General features: G+C 33.5%; 2 protein-coding genes and 2 long non-coding RNA genes across 5 annotated transcripts; 3 read left to right on the forward strand and 1 right to left on the reverse strand.

Moving 5' to 3' along the window:
• On the forward strand, window positions 1-3,890 carry LOC128200912 (uncharacterized). The gene is made up of 2 exons (XR_008252962.1): window positions 1-289; window positions 2,875-3,890. It is a non-coding gene; the product is annotated as an uncharacterized LOC128200912 (long non-coding RNA).
• LOC113515236 (uncharacterized) lies at window positions 1,403-24,397 on the reverse strand. Its single transcript, XM_052895835.1, has 8 exons — window positions 24,146-24,397; window positions 7,584-7,732; window positions 6,288-7,025; window positions 5,412-5,678; window positions 4,125-4,193; window positions 3,434-3,628; window positions 2,865-3,057; window positions 1,403-2,438 (listed from the first exon to the last, which is right to left on the reverse strand). The coding sequence occupies exons 2-8, from the start codon at window positions 7,686-7,688 to the stop codon at window positions 2,413-2,415; spliced, it is 1,593 nt and encodes a 530-aa protein (XP_052751795.1). The 5' UTR covers window positions 7,689-7,732; window positions 24,146-24,397; the 3' UTR covers window positions 1,403-2,412.
• On the forward strand, window positions 12,839-20,456 carry LOC113514943 (uncharacterized). 2 transcript variants are annotated; one of them, XM_026899038.3, is made up of 2 exons: window positions 12,839-12,996; window positions 15,462-20,456. In XM_026899038.3, the coding sequence occupies exon 2, from the start codon at window positions 15,470-15,472 to the stop codon at window positions 17,207-17,209; it is 1,740 nt and encodes a 579-aa protein (XP_026754839.2). In that variant the 5' UTR covers window positions 12,839-12,996; window positions 15,462-15,469; the 3' UTR covers window positions 17,210-20,456. The 2 variants fall into 2 exon arrangements, with proteins under 2 accessions (XP_026754839.2, XP_026754841.2); XM_026899040.3 differs by having other exon boundaries at window positions 12,846-13,000.
• LOC128200911 (uncharacterized) lies at window positions 21,506-24,565 on the forward strand. Its single transcript, XR_008252961.1, has 2 exons — window positions 21,506-21,688; window positions 24,397-24,565. It is a non-coding gene; the product is annotated as an uncharacterized LOC128200911 (long non-coding RNA).
• Window positions 24,566-24,845: the final 280 nt, after the last annotated feature.

The following is a 24,845-nucleotide window of genomic DNA, read 5'->3' on the forward strand; positions in this document are numbered from 1 at the left end:
GTAAGGGAGTTATCTGTGTGTCTGTCATTGTATTTGAAATAGTGTAGTTTTTCAAGCACCTCCCAATAACTTCAGTTGCGTGTTTTGTTTGTGTTTTAATTAATATGTCGATATTATTATTTGATATGTTATATATCCTTTAAACAAAACTATTTTAATTAATCATTTACATTGAACCTTTGTGAAAAAATAAATTGGAAAACTGGAAAAATAGGCAATGCAATTCATATCAGAAAAGTACCGTTTTTCTCCATCAGTGATCGGTTTTTTCAAAGGAAAACACCAATGGGTATGGCATACCTATTAGTGTTTACCTTTCTTCCACCTTTTCGATATGTGTACATCAAAAATAATTATACCATCTTTGTGTAAAGCAATCACTAGAAACGTCTAAACAAGTGTTACAGTCTGCCACTATACCTTCTGTGTACGTCATTCGTTTTTTTTATACAGTAAAAGCTCTTTATTCACGTTCTCTTTATTCACGTTTTCACTATTCACTGAATTAAAATTTTCTTTATTCACGGTGCATAATTATAAAAAAGATTCGGTATACTTTGTAAACGCGTCAGCAAATATATAAAATAGGGGGAAGGGACTGTTAGTAATGCGGACTACCAGTCCCATTGCTAGCAATATGCTCACCTATCATCCCCCACTGGTGCACTAGTGAGGGATGAAAGGTATGATGCCAGCGTATACTGTTGGCGCAGGCGCGGTTACCATTCCATTATCATCTATTAAAAAAAATTATTAATAAAGCGGATTTTTTTTATACAACTTAGAATGGCAAACAAGCTGACGGCCCACCTGATGGAAAGTGGTAACCGTCGCCTATAGACATGAGCAGTACCATGGACATAATAGAGTATACTATTTCGCCCATGATACCCCCCCATGTGTTGCCATTCCTGAGGACTCAGATGTTATTCCTTTTAATCAGACTTAAAAACAACTATACCTAAAGTATGTTTTAAATACTATTGCCGCTGTATAAGTAGCTCGGCTTTCTGTATTCACGGTTTTTATATTCGCGGTATATTTACAAAATATATATCCCGCGAATAAAAAGCTTTTATTATATAAAAAAAGATTTTTCTGTAAATTGTAATTTAAAAAGAGAACAACGGAAATGTATATTTCATTTGTATATACAGTACTATAAATATGTTAGTGAGAAAATGTGCTTATATTTTAATTAAGTTTATATAAAAATTGTAACTTGTCCAGAATAGGCTTTTAGAAATATGCATAGACAAAATGATTTGCTAATTAAACACCCTCCATCTGATTAATATGATTATAAGAAGTTCATTTAAAACTTTAATTTTAATTTAAAACTTAACTTATATATTTACATAATAGCTCTCACAATAATAATAATAATAATATTTACAATACATCAAAATTATTTCTTTTTATTTTATAATACGAAGTATTTGAGTGAACATTAAAATTACATTTTTCAGTAATGAATGTAGAATGATGAATATACAATAATGAATGGTAGAGATTAAACAAAAAATAACCTAGTAATTAGCGAGATGGATCGACAATCACTGAAGTGAATGTGACACAATTAAATGCAGAATTCAAATGTTGACATTGATCTTTTAAAATCTTATAGTTAACGGTTATTTTTCGCCAGGATTAATACTAGTAACAACAAAATACATATAAGAAAAAAAAAAAGTTAATTTTGTTTATTAGAAAAAAAAAAAACAATTTTTAGATTTTATTAATATAGATGAATTAATAGAATTAAAATTGTCCTTTATGTTCAGTATAAAACAATAAAATTTGACCAAGGTCATCACAGTAACATTTCCAAAATTTATTTATTGAAAATATACAAAAATCTTCCTCGTATTAAGCATATTTTTTTTTTCAAGTTGTACTTTTCAAAACAGATTTCAATCAATGAACAAAATTGTTTTGTCATTGAAATTAAATTAGTTTTCCAAACAATAAAAAAACAAGTGACAAAACTAGTTATTTTAACTAAAAACTATTGAGTCGATTTTGATAAAATTTTAACGGAACCATTTGTATTACCTATACACAACACTGTCCAAAAATGACGTCTTATTGACGTCCTAATATTTATATGTATTAGCTGATAACATGACGCGTTTATAACAACTAATTACAAAATTTAAGTTGGGGAATGATATAAAAAATAATGTACATGGATTTTTATGATACTTATTTTGGCATTGTTCGCAATATGTCAACGATGTTATCTGTTATTCTTAATTTACTTATAATCCACAATGTCCAAAGGTGACGTCCTACTGACGTCATACATATTTACATGTATTAGCTGATAATGTGACAAGGGGCGACGCTCCCCTCTGTCGCGTCATCTGACGTGGGCGCTAATGAGGCGAGTTGCGTCGCCGTGGCTCTTCGCTAGGACCTGTGACGACCTGCCTCGCCTAAAAGAGAGAATTGTTCATATAATATGAGTCCGAGGGGGCCCTTTCCCTTGTTAGTAATGCGAAATATCAGTCCAATCGCTAGCAATTTGCCTTATACGGTCGACCTCCACGTGGTCCTCTCTGTAAACCCTGACTGGGCTATTACCGTTCTGTTACACTGCCCTGCTGCATTTTATTTTCCAAGACAGATGGTGGGATGCCAAGCGTGGCAACTACTGGAAAACCCCCTCAACAGGGGGAGGACTATGTTTAGTAGCGGACTGTTAACGGCTGATAGAATCATAGTATTAATAAAATTTCGAATTTACTCATTAAAAAAGATGCGACTCTACTCTCCAACAAGTCTGCGTATATCTGATTGCGTCCAGGGATGATCCCCACACTCGCCCGCACCCACGTGCTCACGACCAAGTGGATAATTACCTCTGCGCAGGCGCAGCTCGAGCGCGGCGTGTGAGAGTAGCGCGGTGAAGAGCGCGGCGGCGAGCGCGACGAGCTGCGCGCGCGCACACAGCAGCTGGCGCGCCGCGCACGCCGCCGCCAGCCCCGCGTGCCGCGCGCCCAGCGTCGCCGCCCACGGCCCGCGCCACCCCGCGCCGCCGATGCACGCGCCCGCCTGCACGTGAAGTTTTTTATGCAATCTACATTTTTTATTTAATGAATCCCAAAATTATAAACTAGCAAATAATCCATCTAATTGAAAATGGCAATCGTCTCTTAAAGACCTGAACGGCATCATGGATACTAAACAGGGGGTAGAAATCGCAATATCATAATCACCAGCGATGGAAACGAATGAACGGTGTATTCTGTGATGGATATCTGATGGTCTTGTTTATGTCTATATTCTATAGGCGACGATTACAAGATTATACTAGAAAAAATAAACGTTTGTTCCCCAAGAAAAGTCTGCATTATATACTAATTTCAAGATCTCCGGCTATTATGACAGTAAACCAATGTGGTCGGGGACAGACCAACTGGGATCTGACCTGAAGTACGTCCCACAAGGCGGCACAAGCGCCCCAGGCGGCGGCGGCGACGGCGGGCAGCGCCAGGTCAGTGCGGGCAGCGCGCCAACGCAGCAGCGCGAGCATCAGCGACGCGTGCGCCGCCGCCCCGCCCGCCGCCAGCGCACCGCGCCGGCCCCGCGCCGCTGCCATGCTAAGAGTCGCCGCTGCCAATGCCTGCGAGTCGGGACAGACGATTGTTAGTAGTAAGATCTGGTCCTAAATAAAAAGTACAGCGAGTTTTGCGTGCCAGGCAGTGTTGGATTGCTCGAAAGATTACAAGCAGCGAAGATGGAAGAAGAGAATCCTACTCGGTCGACTACCACAACACCAGACGCGATAACTCTTATCTGTGCACGTTCTTTATATTTCAGTTGTCCAGTTACCTTACTTATGTAATAAAATTATCTGCACATGGGAGATACTTAAGAAAAATTAATATGAGTTTCTGTGACTGTATGTATATGTGTGTGTATGGCGTCCTAACAAGACCAATAGAAGCTAGAACAATATATATTTAAAGATTTGTTTGTCGGTTTGTATGTTTGTTTCGGCATCAGGCAAAAAATTGGATGCAAATTCTACAGTCATATTCCTGAACGATATGTTTTATGTAGGAGTGGTTTATTTAATTGATTTTTCTATTTCTGAAAAATCGCTAGTTGTTTAGTACCTGTAAACAGCCAGCGCCGAACAGAGCTCTCCAGGCACAACTCCATCCCCCAACACAAACTCCGTACCACTGCGAATATTAGGCAAGTTATAATTTCATATCTCCTTATTCAAGAGATAGATAGAGAATTACGTGACATTAGTCGTGTCCAAATTTCGGCTTGCATTTTCCAATTATGAACCATATTTTCTATGATCCATCCTTTAATTTAGTTTCTTAACGGCGTTTTTTTAGCGGAAAGTCAATGAAAAAATTAAATTGGCTTAAAGTTTTTAGTGTCTAGCAGATTCTTGAGTAATGTTGCCAGATCCAATTTGTTTTAAATCGGTACATGAGGTCAAAAAATCGGGATTTAGGGTTGCATTAGGGACAGTAGACAATAAACAAGGGCTTTTTAACTCTGGGTTCAATTTATTGCGTTGAAGAAGTATTAATTACCTAAATTAAATATTTAACTATTTATGTAAGAACATAACAAGTAATCAGTGTTGCTGGACTAGTAGAAATTATAAAATAAAATCGTACTTTAAGTGTAAATATACATAATACATAGTACTTAGCGTAAATATACATTTTTTTATGAAAAAAACTTTTTAATTTTTTGATTAATCGGGACATTTAGCGTCCCGTTCAGATACAAATCGGGACGCGTCCCCAGACCCCTGAAAATCGGAACGTCCCGCACAAATCGGGACACCTGGCAACACTAATCTTGGGATATGTAAATCTAGAAAGTAAACAGCCACTAAGTTTTTCATTCTTATTAATCCTAAATGTGAAAGTGAGTTGATTCTTGGTGTTATAATGGATTAATAAACTGTCCCAAAATATAGCGAAGTATTTGGTATAGAGAAGGATATAGGCTAATCAGTCAATTATAGATGAATAACGTACTATTAACGCAAAAGTCGATTGCTTGGGTACCTCTGTCCCATTCGTGTTCCCACAGCCATGCAAGCAGTTGTGTTTGCATGGCTGTATTTCGGTTTGAAGGGTGGGATATGGCGTGAATTTACTGGGTACAGAGGAATAACACCTGAGTCCTCAGGTATGGCAAGGCATGGGGGTATCATGGACGAAACAGTATACTCTGTTATGTCCATGGTACTGCTCATGTCTATAGGCGACGGTTACCACTTTCCATCAGGTGGACCGTCAGCTTGTTTGCCATTCTATGTTGTATAAAAAAAAAACTTTGGTCATGAGGACGATGCGACGTAGCGTTTTTAAAACTAATAAAGCGATAATTATTAAAGACATTGAAAGAAATTTTAATAAACGAAATACCTTAATATATGAGGTATAAATAAATCCCTGTTGTAACCCAATAAAGAGGCCCATTGGGGCCCCAAGCAACGCTCGGGGGTCCTTCACAACGGACCTCGCATCGGGTGGAGGGCCAGGCGTGGATGAGGCACCGTACACGCCTAATCCAATAGACGCTAGAGCCACGGATGCCCACACCGCTACCAGGATGCGCCTCCCCTCAGCTGTTAAAGCGGTGCCAGATAAAGACTGGGTGTTAGGACAACCAGATGCACCGCAAGTTTGCTCCTGTAAAACATTGAATAAATAAATGAAATGAATATATAAATAAGTCTTAAACTAAGCAGGTCTTGTACTATGTATGTATATAAATAGACATACTTTAATACTTTTTTAAAAGAAAACTATCAAACGAATACAAACAGATGCCTCTTTGATAGTAAAATTTTTTTTTTTAAACTTTATATCAGTTTGTTAGTACAAATATTATTTTTAAAACTTATGTTCATAATTGTAGTTTCCCAAGATTGTTTCGACTTCATCTGAAAGTATTCTTCAGGGTGAATATGGTGCTAAAATTCCTGTTATGAGCACGTGAGTACAAATGTTTGTATTGTGATGGGATCTAACTTACGATCATATGAATTTAAAGGGCGAAAAGCACCAATATGATTGATGTTAACGAATTATTAATTAGCTTTGAGGATTAACGGTTTTTGTATAATATTGTTGTCGAGCTGTGAATTGATAATATTTTGGATAACTAATAATTTAGACTATAAAATTGTAATATGTACTCATATTAGGTACCTACATATTATTAAATTTAACATTAATAATAATTCTAATTGATCGCAATAGTGTCCGTTAGAGACTGCCATTATAATCGTTATTTACCTCATAATCATCCTCTAGAAAGTATTCCTCAGACGGTGGCCATTGGGGTAAAGTAACATTGGTAGGGGCCGCAGACGTTTGCGCTAACGGCATTAAATTTTCCGGCCATATCATTAAAGCGCCGCCGAGAAGAAGTGAGCCAAACACCAGCCCCAAGTCTTGTGCTGCACGTAGCGCTCTCAACGCTCTTCTCAGAGCGATTTTTCTTCTGACCTCGTCGCCAGCAGCTTGAGCTAATGTTGTAGCTGACGCTGTCAGAGCCAGAGACATTGGTGACAACGATACACCACATAGCCCATACAAAGGTAGCAAAACAGATAATGGAGTCGCCACTGTATGCGCTGTTATAAGGAGAAACACCAGAATATGCGCAACAGTTATGACTATTCTTGCTCCCACTTTTTGGAGGATCAGAGGAGAGAATGGTGCTATAATGGCAGCTATAGAATGCATCAGAGCAAGGGGCATAGCAGCAGCTTCGGCGCCAGCGAATGCAGTGAAGGGTAACAAGGCTGTCGCACAGAGGCCGCTTGAGAGGCACAGAAGAGTGAAACGGTTGACAATGGGTTTTGGCACTTTTGGTGGTTGCCTGGCCAGGAGTTTCCGTACTGACGCCGCACCGAGGGAGGACGCTGCTGAATCCCTCCTTCGAGGCACAACAGCTGGTGCAGCAACTCTGAGAGGTGTTTTCGGTTTCTTCCATAGCCATTCTTTCTTGCAAATTGTGCTCACTGGTATCTGTTGAAAAATAAATTATAATAAGATCCACAAACATCACAGAATGCATTGTGATGAAAATGTTATCCTGAATACGTTGGCATTTGTGAGGACTGTGATTATATCTTAGTACTCTGCATTGTTACTGCTATTCCAGAGGGAGACTTTGTACAAAAGTCATTTGCTTGGCCACCTCTGTCCCATTCGTGTTTCAACTGTGAAGCAGTTGTGTTTGCATGGCTGTGTTTCGGTTTGAAGGGTGGGATATAGCAGTGAATTTACAGGGTACAGAGGAATAACACCTGAGTCCTCAATAATGGCAAAAATTGGGGGTATCATGGGCGAAACAGTATACTCTGTTATGTCCATGATAATGCTCATGTCTATAGGCGACAGTGACCACTTTCCATCAGATGGACCATCAGCTTGTTTGCCATTCTAAGTTGCATAAAAAGCCTGTTTAGTATGTAAACATAGCTGTTTTACGTAGGTACTTGAATATGATTGAAGTACCTAACTAAGCATATAAATTCCTAAAGCCGAATTGTCAAACTCTATTTTGGAGTCTCCGGACATTACCTGGGCGATGATAGTCCGGTGCCGATGCGGGTCGGACACGGTCCGCGCGGCGGTGCGGCCGGCCGGCGGACGCGAACGCTCCGTCAGATCAGGTAGACTGCCCATACGCGCCGGCACCTTACCTATCCACTACCTCGCCGCTTCCATGCCTGGAAAACAAAAGACAGGAAATGTTATCAGTATGGTGGCTCCATCTGTGCTATCGGTATATGCTGGGGAGATACAAGGCCACAATGAAGTCATGTCACTTGGTTAGTTATGAAGAATTCAACAGGAACTAACCGATGGTTTGTTGACAATCGAGACATCGCATACTGATGGTAGAGCAAGAACATATTGTCGGGGCTCAGTAATGGGTATATGTTTAAAATATCAAAATATAAAATATAAAACCATCGAAATGTACCTTCTACGTATTTGTTACCACTCGACTGTTTATAATAATTACGTCCTCTATAGAATTACTGCTCTATTGGTGCTCTTTTGTTTTTGGGTTTGGGAGTATTCCGAGAGTGAACTGACAGTTTATTAGTAGTTACAGTCATGTATGACTGTAACTACTAATAAACTGTTAGTTTTTCTCATATTGGGTTTGCTGGAAGAAATCCCTTTTAGAGATAAGCTCGCCTTTGTACACTATTATGTTTTTTTTTTTTTTTTCTATTTCAATACCCTTTTGTGTACAATAAAGAATAAAAAAATAAATGCTTCGAAAAAACGGGTCAACTTTTTCATACATTTTGCGTGATAAATAGTTGAGTGATTCCTTTACAACTTCTATATTTCTTTTGTCTTATATATTATTATTTCTGCATCTTTTTAATGCGTAAATACTCATTTTATTTTTAAAATAATACGTCAAGAAACATTGTATGCGTCAGTATAAAGAACACTGATTAAAAAAAAAGCGTCAGCTAATTTGACAATTAGCTGACAAAAAGTTGACTCGTTTTTAAGACTCGAGACTCTATCTATGTAATATATAATCTAAGACAGGAATATATAACGTCCTATAATAAAACTGTACGTAAATCATCTCAGTACGGTACAAAATATGAGGGGGAAGAGATTGTTAGTAATGGGGAAGTTAGTCACCACTGCTATCAATACACCATATCGGGTCAACCTACACGTGGTACCCCTGGAAACCATCGTGATTGTTTTATTGTTGAATTCGTCACGATGGGCTAACTGGCCTGCTTTATCCTCACCTACCATCCCTCATTGGTGTCCCGACAGTGTATACAGATAGCGCAGCCGGGGTTACCATTCCATTATCATCCATTAAAAGGTACAAAATATCTGCCATAGCAGTTATTTAAGAAATCCTCTTCATCTTGCAATTATATAATTAGATTTAATTCATTTATACATTAGTACATGTATGTGAATAAGGCGGACTTAATGCTAAAAGCATTCTCTTCAAGTCAACCATAGGGAAGTGTCAGAATACTCGAATGCGATACTAGTAATTATTGATATACTTCAAACATACTAAAATTTACATATAACAAATGTGCTTACACATATATGTATATATATAACTAGCTGATCCCGTAAACGTTGTTTTACCACGTATTGCGCGATTACAGATACAGGGGTTGATCGTAAAACGATGAAAATTTAAAGTTGTCTTTTCAATGAATAAAATGTATTTTTCAATGCTTAGTCATAATAAAATAAAAATAAGAAAAATTGACAAAAAAATAAAAAAAAAATAATTTTAGGGGTAGGTCACCATTATCATGAAGGGGTATGAAAAATAGATGTTGGCCGATTCTCAGACCTACCCAATATGCATACAAAATTTCATAGAAATCGGTAAAGCCGTTTCGGAGGAGTTTGGTAACAAACACCGTGACACGAGAATTTTATATATTAGATATAGTATTTTATGTAATTAATTATTTATTTTTCTGTATACATTCGTTTATTCGTAAGGGGTCTTAATTAAACCAATAGATGGCGACATAATAATTTTTAGAAATCTATTAAACTAAAACCTATTGCATCAAATTGGACGCTGCTTTAAAATTTTTGTTATCGAAAGTATAACTTATAATCTGGTGTATATTTTATTTAGACAAATCATCTAGGAATAATGTATTTCATTGATTTTCCACAAGTACAAAGTAGAGTGCAAAAATCTAGTTAAAGATAAATAAAATTGCGATGCGAAAATAGCAATTGCATCATACGAATGAGTCAGGGCATCCGCTCATAGTGAATAACAGTGTTGCACACACCAAAAATACAAATTGTACAGAAGTACATAAACCGGCATAATATATCTACACTATACAATTTTTAGAAGGAATCTGGGGAAAGAGATTACTGGGTAAGTGTATAACAACCCTATTCGTAGCAATATAGGGTATATTCATTATAGGTCAGGTCGCGCTCCACGTGGCTCTCCCTGAAAACCAGAGAGGGATTTTATACAAAAGTCGTTTGCTTGAGCACCTCAGTCCTATTCGTGTTTCAACCTTAAAGCAGTTTTGTTTGCATGGCTGTGCTTCGGTTTGAAGAGTGGGATATGGTAGTAAATTTTCAGAGTACAGAGGAATAATACTTGAGTCCTCAGAAACGGCAACGCATGAGGGGTATCATGGGCGAAACAGTACATTCTGTTATGTCCATGGTACTGCTCATGTCTATAGGCGACGGTTACCTCTTTCCATTGGGTGGTCCGTCAGCTTGTTTGCCATTCTAAGTTGTATAAAAAAAATGAATATGAGACCAACAAGAAAAATATTCTATTGTGATATTACTTCAAAAAGAGAACTTTTGAAGTCGCTAATATGACCTAACCTAATATATTAGAACACATGAGGAGTACCGTGGGTGTCACAGTGTATGTAATAAGAGACACGATCCTATAAAAAAAATTTTGTAGCTGTGATTTCATGACTATGTTTTGTGGCATATTCACTGTAAACAGATATAAATGTTTGTAATAAGCGAGTACAGATACAGAAATTGTGACAATGAGAAGGTAAAGCGGTATGTTAAATCTCTAACCTATAAAAAAAGTCTTTAACTACAGTATTAATATAATATACGGCCTCTAAGTAAGAATATATACTTAGTGGATAGAACTTTTGGGATTACATTTGTTTTATTAAAAAAGCAATATTATTTAAAAATATAGTTTGAAAAATATAAATATGAAGTGTACAATAAGTATAATATAAACTTTAAAAATATTTTTCTAATTAATTTTAAAATTATATTTTTATTTATGTAACGAAAACTGTAACTAATTTCATTTAATTTTCTGGCAACACTGAGTTATCAACGTTGGTACTTATGTCGTGTTCGTATCACATTCGAACAGTAGTGATGTGCGATATCGACTTGTTAGATTAAAACAAGTATAATGTTTATTCAATCGATTAATTATTTACTAATTACATTGACAATAATTATTAGGTGTCTATATCATATAAGTAATACGATACGGTATTTCTATTTGATATAACAATAATCTCCTACATCTGAAATGTAAGAGATTATTATATATCAAATAAATGATCGAAATAAAACTCATACCTACTTAGAGATTATTTCTTTTGTACGAAAAGTTGAAAATGTAAAATGTATGTAGCATGTAATGTGCCATTGCAACCCATTAATATTTTTGTTAGTATAACATCTCATTCCGGGAGTAAGGGATTGTTAATAATGGGGTGGTTAGTCTCCATTGTTATCAGTATAGTCTACCAGGCTAATTTCCATGGCGGTTCCCCTAGGAAACCATCGTGGCTTTTCATCTTTACCAATCATCCCTCACTGGTGCCCCGCCAGTTTATACCGATAGCGCAGGTGGGGTTACCATTCCATTATCATCCATTAAACAAACACAGTCTTTAGGAATGACAACGCATGAGGATTAACGTAGGCGTCACCACCACGTCGTGGTATGTATATAGATAACGGTTTATAAGATAACGATTCCAAGTTGCTTTTAAAAAATGTTCTAGAAAATGCAATAAATACTATGATATAAATTAAACGTAATAATCTATATATACATTGAATATATTTTTGTTTGACAATTTTGCAAACAATCAAAGTATTAATTAAGTATTAAGTAATTAAGTAAAGTCATTTTGAACTAAGGTAAAGAGTGAGAACGACACGTCATATGTTAATTTTGGTCCAGTATTCCCAGACATAATAAACAGATAGGTACCTACATCGACATACACTAAACAAGAATAACAAATACCACGCGGACGAAGTCGTGGGCATCAGTAAGTTTAACCGAAAAAAATATTTTTTGTAACTTTGATTGAAAAAGAACATGACGATCCACTTAATGGAAAGTACAAATGGTGGTATAGAGGTATTCAAGCAGACGACTTTTTGTATAAAGTCTCAATCAATCGAATATGATAAAATACATAAATTTAGGTTATGTTAAATTAAATGTGGGCCAATACTGCATGTATTTAATCTATTTTAATTTCTAATTCAACCCATATATAATATATTTAAAAGATTATTAATATAACATTTAATTTAATAGGTTATTAAATATTTTAAAATTTCAAATTGCCATGTCAAATTGGTATTTTTATGAAGTATAATTAAAAATGGAATAAGTGGTGTACAAATGTGAAGACACGAACGACGTAGCAGGGATAACTGAGGAGTCGTTTGTTAGCAGTAATACTATATTATTATGCCATGAGAAGACGAATAGTAATATATTTAAATAATAAAATACTACTTTTGTAAAGTGAGCAGGCCGTAATTGTCATGTAAATTTGAAGACATCATTTATTGTAACAATTAATACTCAGAATACTTGGATATATTTATATTTATTTATTTACAATACTAAATAGGTTGTTGATTAGTCTTACAAAAATAAACATTATATCCCACAAAAAAAAAAATCAATTTTAATTGTGATAAAACTAGTTATTTTGCTCAAAAAATTAAATTATAGGTTCAATTTGCATAAAATTTCTATGGAACTAATCTTGATTCCATAGAATTTAATATACAATGAAATATACAAATCGGTTTAGAACTGGCGCATTTATGAGGTAATATATATTAAAAAAAAATAACACGGAATTGAGGACGTTCCTTCTGTTTGAAGTTGGTTAAAAAAATCTAATATCAATCACGGTAGAAAATTCTTTATTATAATCGACAGAGCGAATCGATTATATTTAATATTATCGATAATCATTACCAAATATCGCGACATTACCGTAGGGAGATTCCCGCTTTACTGCGTATCTATTTATACTTGTATAAAAGGAGAGTCTTTGTTTAGTTTATTCTTATAATATTTTAGTTCCTTTTTGAACATAGTCTCCTTGCTCATTCAAATATTTTGAAGTCACCTGTAAAAAGTACTGTGTGATCTGAATACCTGATAGATACCATAAAAACAGTAAGTAGGTGTGCTTTTATTTTTGTTTTCATAATACCTAAACTAACTGTTTACATGTAAATGAATTAATAAAACCGATTGAATAGTTTTCAAGTTTGTTTGTCACAAAGAAATACCTAATCGAATGATTCCTTTTTTTTATATTTGTATATATTATCTGCAGTATCTAGATATCTTCAGTCTGTGTTTATTAGTGGAGATTGTATGTCTAGAATCCTACCACGAGTATATTGTATTGTACAGTCTTTATTGTACATGATTTTCATTGAACACATAAAAAGATTTAATATACAATGGCGGACTTATTCTATAGAGGGATCTCTTACAGTCGACCTTTGAGACGCTGAAATATAACTATAGAATGTTCAAGGGTAAAAACTTTACAGTTAAAGATAACATTTAAAAATGCGTAGTTCAAATTAAACATATATAAAATTGTTAAAGGGGGTTAGATTTAGAAATAGAGGATAATTTTTAATAAATCTTATATTTTATTTAAAAACATATTTTAACAGTGCAAACGCAAATGACAGATAAAACCAAAGAGTGAATACAAATATGGCTTGCATTGGGTTCTTCCCAAAGCGATATTAGATGGCGCTCCGTATTCCTTTTACGTAGATACAATATTTTTGTTGTAACTATTTATCTAATTACAACAAAAATATTGTATCTAAATGAGACTGTTGACATGTTTGGTTGTTCGTTACTCAATACTACTGGTAGGCGATTTCCGTCACTTACAGTAAAGCCGGAGGAAAGGATTGAGGAAAAAAGGACGTTGTTGGAAATGCGTATAGGAAATTAGTAAATAAAAAGAATAAGGACTTATATGAGAAAGGATAAGGGAGACACTGCAGTTGCGGAAAGGACTAGGACACTGCAGCGGCTCAGGAGGCCGGGGTCGCATACCCGTATGCCCTTATTCTAGAATCGGATAGATTTCTAGAGAAAAACACCTCACACGCTGATAGTTTAAATACCTACTTTTTAAATTTCATATCGTTTAATCAGTAAAAAAATATATGTCAAAAAAAGGGAGAAATGTAAAAACTGTTTATCTTTTATAAAATTGTTATACCGTTTTTACAACTTAAAAAACTTAATAGAAAAAGAATCATAATAGAAAAATAACGAAAAGAAGGATTATATTTTACACTTCATGTTTTTGTTTTAATTTGTTTATAGAAAATCAATAGAAAGTATCTAGATACCTAAATTAAACCTACTACACCAAAACCTATGTAGGTATACCAAGTTGACATATCAAATATATTAATTTATAGCTTAATTTATTCTTGTTTTCAATGATTATAATTGCGGTTGTCAACCACCTGCTAAGAGTGACAATTACTCGCAAAACCCATCAATTGGGAGGCTTATTTTCAACAGTGGACAGTGAATGGCTGATATAGAAATGATGTTATAAAAACAACTAAATGTAAAAATTACTTCCCCTTTGTCGAATGCAAAAAATATTTCCAAAATGCGTTCAAAATTAGTGAAGATATAATCTCCACGCACGCACATGCGCCCACGCATGCATAAAGCCATTACTTTTTACATTTTCATCTTTCATCACAGTTTTTTCTGTTATGTCCATGATACTGTTTATGTCTATAGGCGACAATTACTACATCATTCCCATCAATATGAGTGCCATCAGCTCTAAGCTCTGTTTACCGTTCTAAGTAACATAGAGAGTAAATAAGTTAACTTAAAACTACTTAACCGCGATTTTTAAAAGTTCTTTTTTTTACCTATAGAAAGCTACATTATCACCTAGTATATTGGCTCTGTGTTGTAGTCGGGACGCATTGCTTGCAAGAAGAAACTGACAAATTAAGTCAATGCACAGCTTCCCTTAACCCTTCTTTGCATAATGGTGGAAATTTTCATTATAATATTGTATGCCCAAAAATTATATAAAAGAACAAGTTCACTTTAAGTTGATCGTGTCTGGATACCTTTTTAATGTCCAATGCAGAAAAAAAACATAGCTGTCAAATTTAGTTTGTTAACCATTTTTCCTTTAATTTTGAATATGAAATATATCACCTTGATTTATTTCACCAATAGAAAAAATCTTCAAAGAAGAGTTAAATCGCTGTGTCTATAAATGTAACGAAACCAGTGGGGTTACTCTTAAAATAAATTCCAATAAATTGATATTGAAAACGTTCCGCACTCTCGAATTGCAATACTAGCGACATAATCGTTATGTATTGTTCTGATAGATGCATATTAGTGTAACTTGCCAATGCAAACTATTGTAAATGGATCCCAATTATAACTTAATTACTAACCAGTATTTCATGAGTGCAGTACAAAATTCTCCTTGGCAATAGATTGGATTGATATTGATACTGGCTTCAAGTGTAGACCTGCAGGTTTCTCGAAATCCAATGGGAATGAGAAATTAGTAAAAATATCTTATGTATTCCCTAAATGTTAAATTTTTTCAGATTACAAAATGAAGATAAAGGGATTTTCAAAGTTAGTTAAAGACAACCTGAAAGAACACAAACTAAAAGACTGCGATGTTGTGATCGACGGTCAAAACTTCTTTTATAACAAGTACAGCGACAGCAAGCTGCCCTATGTTTATGGGTGTGAGAGCGACCGGTATGCAGAATATTTAAGAAATTACATGTCTATTTTCGATAAAGCAAACGTTAAATGTTACGTTATATTTAAAGGCGGTCATCGCGATATTAATAAGAAACACGAGCACCCTGGTGGCTACAATTATTTTTGGGGACAGAAAGAAATAGTTTTGCCTATATTCATGAAAGAAGTCTACAAGCAGGTACTTGATGAAATGGATATCGAATATTCAATCTCTGAATTCGAAGCAAAGGATGAAGTGATTGCTTTCGCGCATACAAAGAAGTGCTGTATTATCAGCAATGATATTGAATTTTGCTTCTCAGGAGAACCCTACGTACCGTATGATACTATTGAGTTTGATCCCGGTACTAATTCAATCAATTGCGGATTATTTGTTTTGGATGACTTTTTACTAAAGTATCGTTTGAACCATGACAAAATAGCGATATTTGTCACATTGACGGATACAACAATTTTCGATGAAACTTACTTTGAGAAACTCCTAAAAAGAATGAAAATGTTAAATAGAAACAAAAATATTTTACTGTTACAATGGCTTGCTAAAACTTCCACACAAGGTGCACTTAATGCAATTAAAAACTCTTTGGAAGTGCATCAGAATAGATTTTTACAAGAGTTGCAAAATGTCAGGAATCGATACGAGAAGAAAATATGTCGAGTGTCTGCTTCATATTTACTACATAAAGATATACTTACTACTGACAATGATCTTCGGTGGTTTGAGAAAGGCGTTACATTAGGGCACATTGCTATTCCTTACATCAATCTTTACTATTCAAATATTATGGTTGGTTCATGGGCCATAGAAGGTAAAGACTCCGAAGACAGTCTTTACTTTTCGATGGAAATTATAAAGTATGCATATAATTTACTGACTAATTTTGAAAAGAATGAGTTTCAATTTAAAGATAAACACCAAGTGACGCACACAATAAGAACAACGAACGCAATTGTAAAGAAGCCTCAATACGTAAATTTCAGCCCTTTCGAAAACGGATGGGAAGGCGCGTTGAAGACTCAAAGGCTATTCGAACATTTTTTGGAAAGTACCATGCCGGGTTTTAATTTTGATCACTTGAAGTTATTACCGGAAGATGCGAGACTCCTCGTTATAGCTCTGATTTACTTCTCACACAATAAGTCCGAGGATGTTACAGATATCGTTCACAGCGTACTACTCTCGTACACTATGTTGCGAGTTACAGCTGTACAGAATAGCAGCACATTTATGAAGGCAGACATCGACGCGGCAAGACATGAGCTGGCGCAGTTTTTCCATATTACACCGCTTGAAGCGGAAGATATATATGACGAAAAACTACTATATCCACTGGTTCAATTTCAATTTTGTTTCATTCATTTGAATTATTTGAATAAACTATGCGGTCGTCCTTATGTACCGACAGTTTATCATTTAACATACAACGGAACGTTCGTATACAAAGTTCTGTTTGCAGCCAAAGACAATGGTCAAGGCGCTAAATTTATCTCTCAAAAATTAGGCTGCGCCCCGTCTTTGTTGTCATTTTATGAAAGCGTTTATAAAGTGTTTGAAGAAACGAAACTTTCCATTGATTTATAAATTGTTTTTGTATATTAATCGATTTTATATTATAATTATTTTACATATAATTATTATTATTCTCTTACTATTGTTATTATGATTTGTTAATAATTGACATCGTTTAAAGTCTTTAAAAAACATTTTAAACTTGATACAGTATAATAAAATATTTAAAAAATACATAACTACGTTTAAAAGACTTGATAATCATAGATACATGACATCATGGGATATAATTAAGGCTAAAGTCGATAAAGTTCAAAGCTATTGATATTCTGGGTATTGATGCTATAAATCTGATATTATAAACGATCCGACGCAAATAGCTAATATTTCTAATGATTGACATCTATCGCGGAAAAAAAACTTCCCGAACAAGTCATAATATTGATAATTGTATTGGATCAAGTATTTTTCTCAAACCCTGTGATCCATCTACAATATACAAACACATAATGTCACTAAAAATACTAAATCAGTGGGATTTGATATGGTTTCAAGTATATTAATGAAAATATGTGCTGGCCTTCCTAATTTTCACGCAGTATTAATCTCTCATTTGTTCAAAGAATATTTTCTGATATGTTAAAAACCAGCACAGTATAACCCTCATTTAAAAAAGATGACCCATGTGAAATAAATAATTATGGCTCTTTATAAAACATTGCCTTCAAATTTTTCAAAAATATTTGAGAAAGCAATGCAAGCCCGTTTAACGCATTTTTTTAAGTAAATTTAAAATAATTAAATACGAACAAAATAGTTTTCAAAAAAATAAATCAACTACTCTGGCTACATTCTATCTGGTTAATAGCATTCCACAAAATATCGATAACAATAATCCTGTCGCTGTGATATTTTTGTATATGAGTAAGGCATTCGATTTGGTTAACCACGTAACATTAATAAATAAATGTGAAATCTATGATATTAGAGGTCTAACACTGAAATGGAATGAAAGTTATTTAACCAATCGATATCAGTGTGTTGAAATAGAGTTAATGAAAACCAAAATTCAGAATCATTTTATTCAAGGTTACAACATAATGACGCCAGGAGTCCCCCAGGGAAATGTTTTGGGGCCACTCTTTTTTCTTTTAAACATCAATGACTTGTCTAATTCTAGAAAAAAAAAATGTGTTTTATTTGCTGCAATGTGTATCATTGATAATACCTAATAATAATAGAATATTGAATTATGAAGACCAAGTATATATTTGTCTGAAAGAAGTAGATGTTTGGCTAAAACGTAACAATTTAAATATAAATTTGACAAAAACAAAATACATTCAGTTTGCAAATTATAAGACGACTACTAAAAACTTTAAATATAAAATATTGAGATCAAACTACACCTATCCCCCGATTTACACGGTAGATACGTTCCTGAGAAAAACGTGTAAATCTAAAATTAAAAATTTTCAAGTCAAAACCGTGTATATCGAAAAGCTTGCAGAAAATGCATAATTTTGCTATTTAACAGTTGTGATTTTTTTCAATATTTTTACGTGTACACAGAAATAAAAATAAAAATTTTCATTTGTTCTAATAGTTCTTATTGTAGCTTCGTTCATGTTATATGATTTTGCAACATCTATTACTCTATCTCCCTTTCGTAAGCGATCCAAAATTTCGATTTTAGTTTCTAAAGAAATAACTTTTCTTTTAACTTCTTTCGACATTATAAGCCTATATTTTTTTTTAATTTATGTTAATTTATAAAAATCATAATTATGCACTCACTTCTAATTTACGAATATGAAAAATTAAATCTTTCTGACACTGTGAAACTTTCACTCAAATACAATTTTCCGTAGATAAAACTTTAATTTTATGCGAAGAAATACAGACACAGTGTGCATGTGCAGCAAGTCAGCACATAAGATCGGGATTCCCTGTGAGATGTGTACATAGCGCACGTGTTCAAACATAGTAGTATTTAGTAGAGTGCGATAAAAAAAAAACTTATTTGGAAAACCGTGTAAAAGCGAAAACGTGTAAAACAAGTACCGTGTAAATCGGGGGATAGGTGTATTGACAAAGATAAAACAATAAAATTTTTAGGATTAGTCCTAATATTTAGATGAGAACTGTAATTGGAAGAACCATATTAACAATCTGTGTACGAAAATTAACATGTTTGTGTATTTACATCGACGATTAAGAGCTAATTCAAGCATGAACACTGCCCTCATAGCTTATCACGGCTATGTAGGTTCTAAACTATTTTTTTTGTATACAACATAGAATGGCAAACAAGCTGACGGCCCATCTGATGGAAAGTGGTAACCGTCGCCTATAGACATGAGCAGTACCATGGACATAACAGAGTATACAGTTTCGCCCATGATACCCCCCATGTGTTGTCATTCCTGAGGACTCAGGTATTATTCCTCTGTATCCAGTAAATTCACGCCATATCCCACCCTTCAAACCGAAACACAGCCATGCAAACACTACTGTTTCACGGTTGAAACACGAATGGTACCCAAGCAATCGACTTTTGTACAAAGTCTCCCTCTGGTAAACTAAATATGGTATTTTATTATGGGGTAACTTCACGTTTATTAACAAAGCACTTATTGCACAAAAAAAATGTAAACAAGCAATCTTTAATATACAGCCTGGGGAATCGTGTAGATCGGTGTTTTCCGACGTGAAACCCACGCCCCACAGAGGGGCCATATGATGGTTTAGAGGGGGTTGGGGGGGGGGGGGTCAAATAAAAAATGGAAATCAAGCGATTTTAACCCTCTTGCTCCGGGCCATTTAAATGCAATGCTGCGAGTAGATATCGGTGCCAAATTTAACAAAAAAAAAGTAAAAAAATGCTGTAATAAATATTTACAGCATTTTTTTTACTTTTTTTTTTAATTATTATTATAACAATATTGTACACACTAATCAGACCTACCAATACGTATTAATACCAAATGGGATGAAATTGTGTTTATTGACATATTTTTTTTATAAAAATTGTTAACATTGTTTATTTAATATTAAAGTATTTTAAATTTTTTCATGTCTAATTGTGGCGAATTATGTGGACTTAATATTATTTTAGCACCTGTGTATTTACCATATTTCTTGCATATAAATATTCATTCATTCATTCATTTATGTTGTTTTATGTATTATCTATTTTTATGAACATGTTGTGTGTGATTAGTAACATACAAATAAACGATATATCTATCTATCTATCTATCTATTTATAGAATTTAGTAATAATAGTAATAAAGAAATTAAAGTTTGTATTCTTGGATTTGATTTTTATTTACTACTTCCTAACTTATTTATTTAAGGCAAACATACAGCTATAGCGATACATAATTACACACTTAAATAATATTTTAACAGCCACTAAAGTTTACACAAATGTATAATGCAAGTGAAGGAAAGACATAAAATTATATAATACCATTGAAAACTACAGCACCATTGTCAGGTCAGATGTTAACAAAGCCATCCAGTGTCACATTTCACAATAGAAAAAATGTAAATAAAAGTGTTAAAAAAATAAAATAAGAAAAAATAAACATTATTTAAGAAAGTTAAAATTTGATTCTTTATTAAAGAAATTAAATAAATAAAAATATATAAAAATAATTATAAAGAAAACTATTGCAATATAGGCTTATTTAAGTATTAATAGCAATAATAAATCCTTGTAATATACAAAATAGTAATAAAAAATAAATGTCACAACTATACAATATAATAGGAAATCCTTAGTTCACTCACTGTTGCAATAAAGTATGAAGTCCTTAACTCCCGAGGTAAGTATGAAAAGCCTGTGTTTCAGGAGTCAATGCCCTCTTCCATATGTTGTTGTATTACAAACAGAGTAGTACTAAGATATAAAAACAAAAATTACGAAGGAACCCATAATTTCAGTGAAACAATAGGTTATGGGTACAGCGAAAGTTGTGTGATGTAAATCTGTGAGTTTGTGAGAAATGTACACACACAATGTACATACAGTTTAGTGTATGTATGAGAGGAGATAAGTATGTAAATTTATTATTGAGTAGTTACGCCTATGATTTTGTGTTATATAATTACTGATTTACAAAAACATCAATAGTAATTCCGTCATTATGCACATAGAATTTTGTTGCCATCTTGTAAAACTAGTACGGCATTTGATTGGCAAGTAAACATTAGTTATGGTACGTTTCTTTTAATTATATAATAAATAATATTTTTTTATTATTATGTAATATATATATATATATATATATATATATATATATATATATATATATATATATATATATATATATATATATATATATATATATATGTCTTTTTTTCAATGTCGTCTACCCAGAGATTGCTTCCAGACAACTTTTGGGTCAAAGGACATGTACTACAAACTACTGGAATCGCAGCGTTAACATATTCATCAATCTTTCCTTGTTGAGTACGGTCAGAAAAAAGTTTGTACTTAAAAAAATATTGTACTTATTTACCTATCAAATAATGTGTTAAGAGGTAATGTATATGTTGTTTTTTTCTTAAAATTATTATTTTATATTATTATATATTTTTTTTAATATATAAATCCTTCCATTACTTCCTTCAACACAAGATTGAAACCTCATTGATTTTACATACTATAGTATATACTTTTATTTATTTACAATTTATATATGTTTATATTAATTGTATTCTATTTACATTCTATACCTTTCCTGCACTAGATTAGCCGCTAATTATTTTCTCTCTAACTTCATTGGGTTGGCTAAAAGAGATCTTTTTTGTAGATAAGCCTGCCCTTTATATATATATATATATATATATATATATATATATATATATATATATATATATATATATATATATATATATATATATATATATATATATATATATATATATAGAGTTTAATTGTATACAGTCATAGGTGTGAGAGTGTATTCTTAGGTTATCACAGGTATTTTTTTTTATGGATGATAATGTAATGGGAACCTCACCCGCGCTATCGGTAAACACTGGTGGAGGACCAATGAGGGATGATTTGTGAAGGTGAAAAGGTAGGTCAGTTAGCCCATCGTGACTAATTTAACGATATATTAGTCACTATGGTTTCCAGGGAGAAACGTGTGGAGGTCGACCTGATAAGGTATATTAATAGCAATGGGGACTAACATCCCTATTACTAACAATCCCTTCCCCCCACAGATAAAAGTCAGCTTTCTACAATACATTATTTTATTTGTGTCACACGCCTGCGTGGCATTTAGTAATTTAATTTCTTACCACTACATTATTACTGTTATTTCGACAGGCGTTACAGTGACACTGTCAATAAAAAATATTATGAACTACTTATATCCTGCCACTTCATCCGCGTGAAAAATATACATACATATAAAGCATCCTGATACAAAACGATATAGACCATATGGAAATATCGGTTTAATTCAACTAAAAATAACGATACATTGGTATTATTACAGACAATAGTAGTTAGAAAGGGAATGTCACAATCTTAAGTCAATAATAGAAAAGCAAACCAGTATTTGTAAAGAGTTTCGTATACTACACATCCTATGTCATCCATGTACCAAATTCCATTTAAATCCGTTACCATAGTTTGTAAACGAAAGCGTGACAAACATCTATTACAGCGTATACCGATAGCGCAGGCAGGGTTTACCATTACATTATCATCCCATAAAAAAATGGGGTAGGCTATGGTGGGCTAGCAATGGGGTTACTTATCTCCAATACTAACGATATCTTCTCCTCCAGCAGTGAACAGTTAATAGTTGACATAATAATGCAGGGAGTCAGTGGACGCAAGTGGCTTACGACCGTTCTTTATGGCAGTCTACGGGGGAGGCTTATGTCCAGCAGTGGACGGATAATGGCTGAATAGATGATAATGATAATAAACCATGTTTCCTTGGTGAAAAAGTTTAATTTTCAGCGGATAGAGTTCACCTTCTTCATAGGATACTAACAATTTTGATTATAATCTGTAATATTTATTTATTTATTTATTTTTAAAAGATACACTAACAATCATCATCATCATCATTCCTACACTTATTCCAATTATTATTTGCGGTCGGCGTAATATGGTTTTATACATATTACAAAAAGATTTGGCATAGGTATGCCGCCTGCTTGACGTCAACTCTCTTTGGGAATGCATTTGTTGGTGGTTCCTGCCACCTACGGAGGAAAGGATTGAGGAAAAAAAGGAAGGGAACGTTGGTAATGGGTAAAGGAAATTAGTAAATGAGAAGAATACACCATCCACATTAACAATATGTCCACAGTAATTAAACAAACTAGGTAATGTTATAAGTAAGCTTAAAGCTAGATGGACATATCAATTAGAGGCGTATACAGCTCACACATAAGTGTTAATTAATATATATATATATATATATATATATATATATATATATATATATATATATATATATATATATATATATATATATATATATTAATAATAAACAATTGGAATAACGTGAATTAAAAATGTGTGTTAACAACGTGAAAATTTAAAATAACTATATCACCATCATAATTTCAGCCATTATCCGTCCACTGTTGGACATAGACCTCCTCCATAGACTCTCGTATATATATATATATATATATATATATATATATATATATATATATATATTTGAACAAAAGATACAGCAATTAGATTAACAACTTGTTAGCAAGGGTGGGCTTATCTCTAAATGAGATCTCTTCCAGCCATCCCAGTGCAGAGAGAATATAATTAATAATTATTTTCTCTCTAACTGCTCTGGGATGATATTATTATTACGGGACAGATTCTATATTATCTATATTGCATTAAAAAAAAATACTAAAGATGTCGATGTTATGGTCAGCGTTTAATGGCTTTATTATAGGATGATAACATTCTAATGATTGACAACAATATTATTGAAACAAACCTGTTGTACATATAATTACCTTAGTAATAAATATAAATTGTTCTTCGTATCCTTTTCATCAATAATCACATCACTAGCAAACTACCGCAAGTATCACAGTTGATTTTAACAAAACCACCACACCAAACCTGTGTAATCCGCGCAACTTAACCGTTCGTGATATTTGATATGTCTCTATTTATTTATTACAGAATACGGATATGTTATTGTCAAATATTATATTTTGTTTTTATTTTATTTTTATTTTATCTATCTAAATATTTATTTCAGTCGTGTTTTGTACGAGAGGACGTGGCCGTTCGGCGCGCTACACTGATGAGCGAAGGGTGTGTTTATAGGGTGACAATTGTCTACGGATATATCTGGAATGAATCAGTCAGAGAATTTCACGTGCAATATTTTTTCATGTTATGAATATTATTAAAAAAATTATAATATATTTATTTATTTATTTAACTTTTTATTGCACCATAAATAAAAATATACAATGACAAGTGAATGATTCAAGTGAAATACAGTAACATAAATACAGATTGAAATATACACATAAAGGTACAAAAGGCGATCTTATCGCTAGGGCAAACTCTTACAGACAACCTTTGGTTAAAGGTGAACAGATAGAAATGGGCAGGTGGCGCAAGAGTGAATTAATAATTTTTCGTGTATAAAATACAAAAACCTGTAATATATACAATTACTGGACAATGTTTTTGAATACA

This window comes from Galleria mellonella, unplaced genomic scaffold, assembly GCF_026898425.1.
Source record: "Galleria mellonella isolate WM207_F2 unplaced genomic scaffold, CSIRO_AGI_GalMel_v1 utg312, whole genome shotgun sequence".
Classification (NCBI taxonomy): Eukaryota; Metazoa; Arthropoda; class Insecta; order Lepidoptera; family Pyralidae; genus Galleria; species Galleria mellonella.

Excerpts from the sequence above, each read along its gene's own strand:
- LOC113514943 (XM_026899038.3), top strand. The coding sequence starts at position 15,470 with ATGAAGATAAAGGGATTTTCAAAGTTAGTTAAAGACAACCTGAAAGAA.
- LOC113515236 (XM_052895835.1), bottom strand. The coding sequence starts at position 7,688 with ATGGGCAGTCTACCTGATCTGACGGAGCGTTCGCGTCCGCCGGCCGGC. Across the intron at positions 4,194-5,411 it reads TTTATACCTCATATATTAAG|TGGTACGGAGTTTGTGTTGG; the intron begins GTATTTCGTTTA and ends TAATATTCGCAG. Across the intron at positions 2,439-2,864 it reads CGAGCTGCGCCTGCGCAGAG|GCGAGGCAGGTCGTCACAGG; the intron begins GTAATTATCCAC and ends TCTCTCTTTTAG.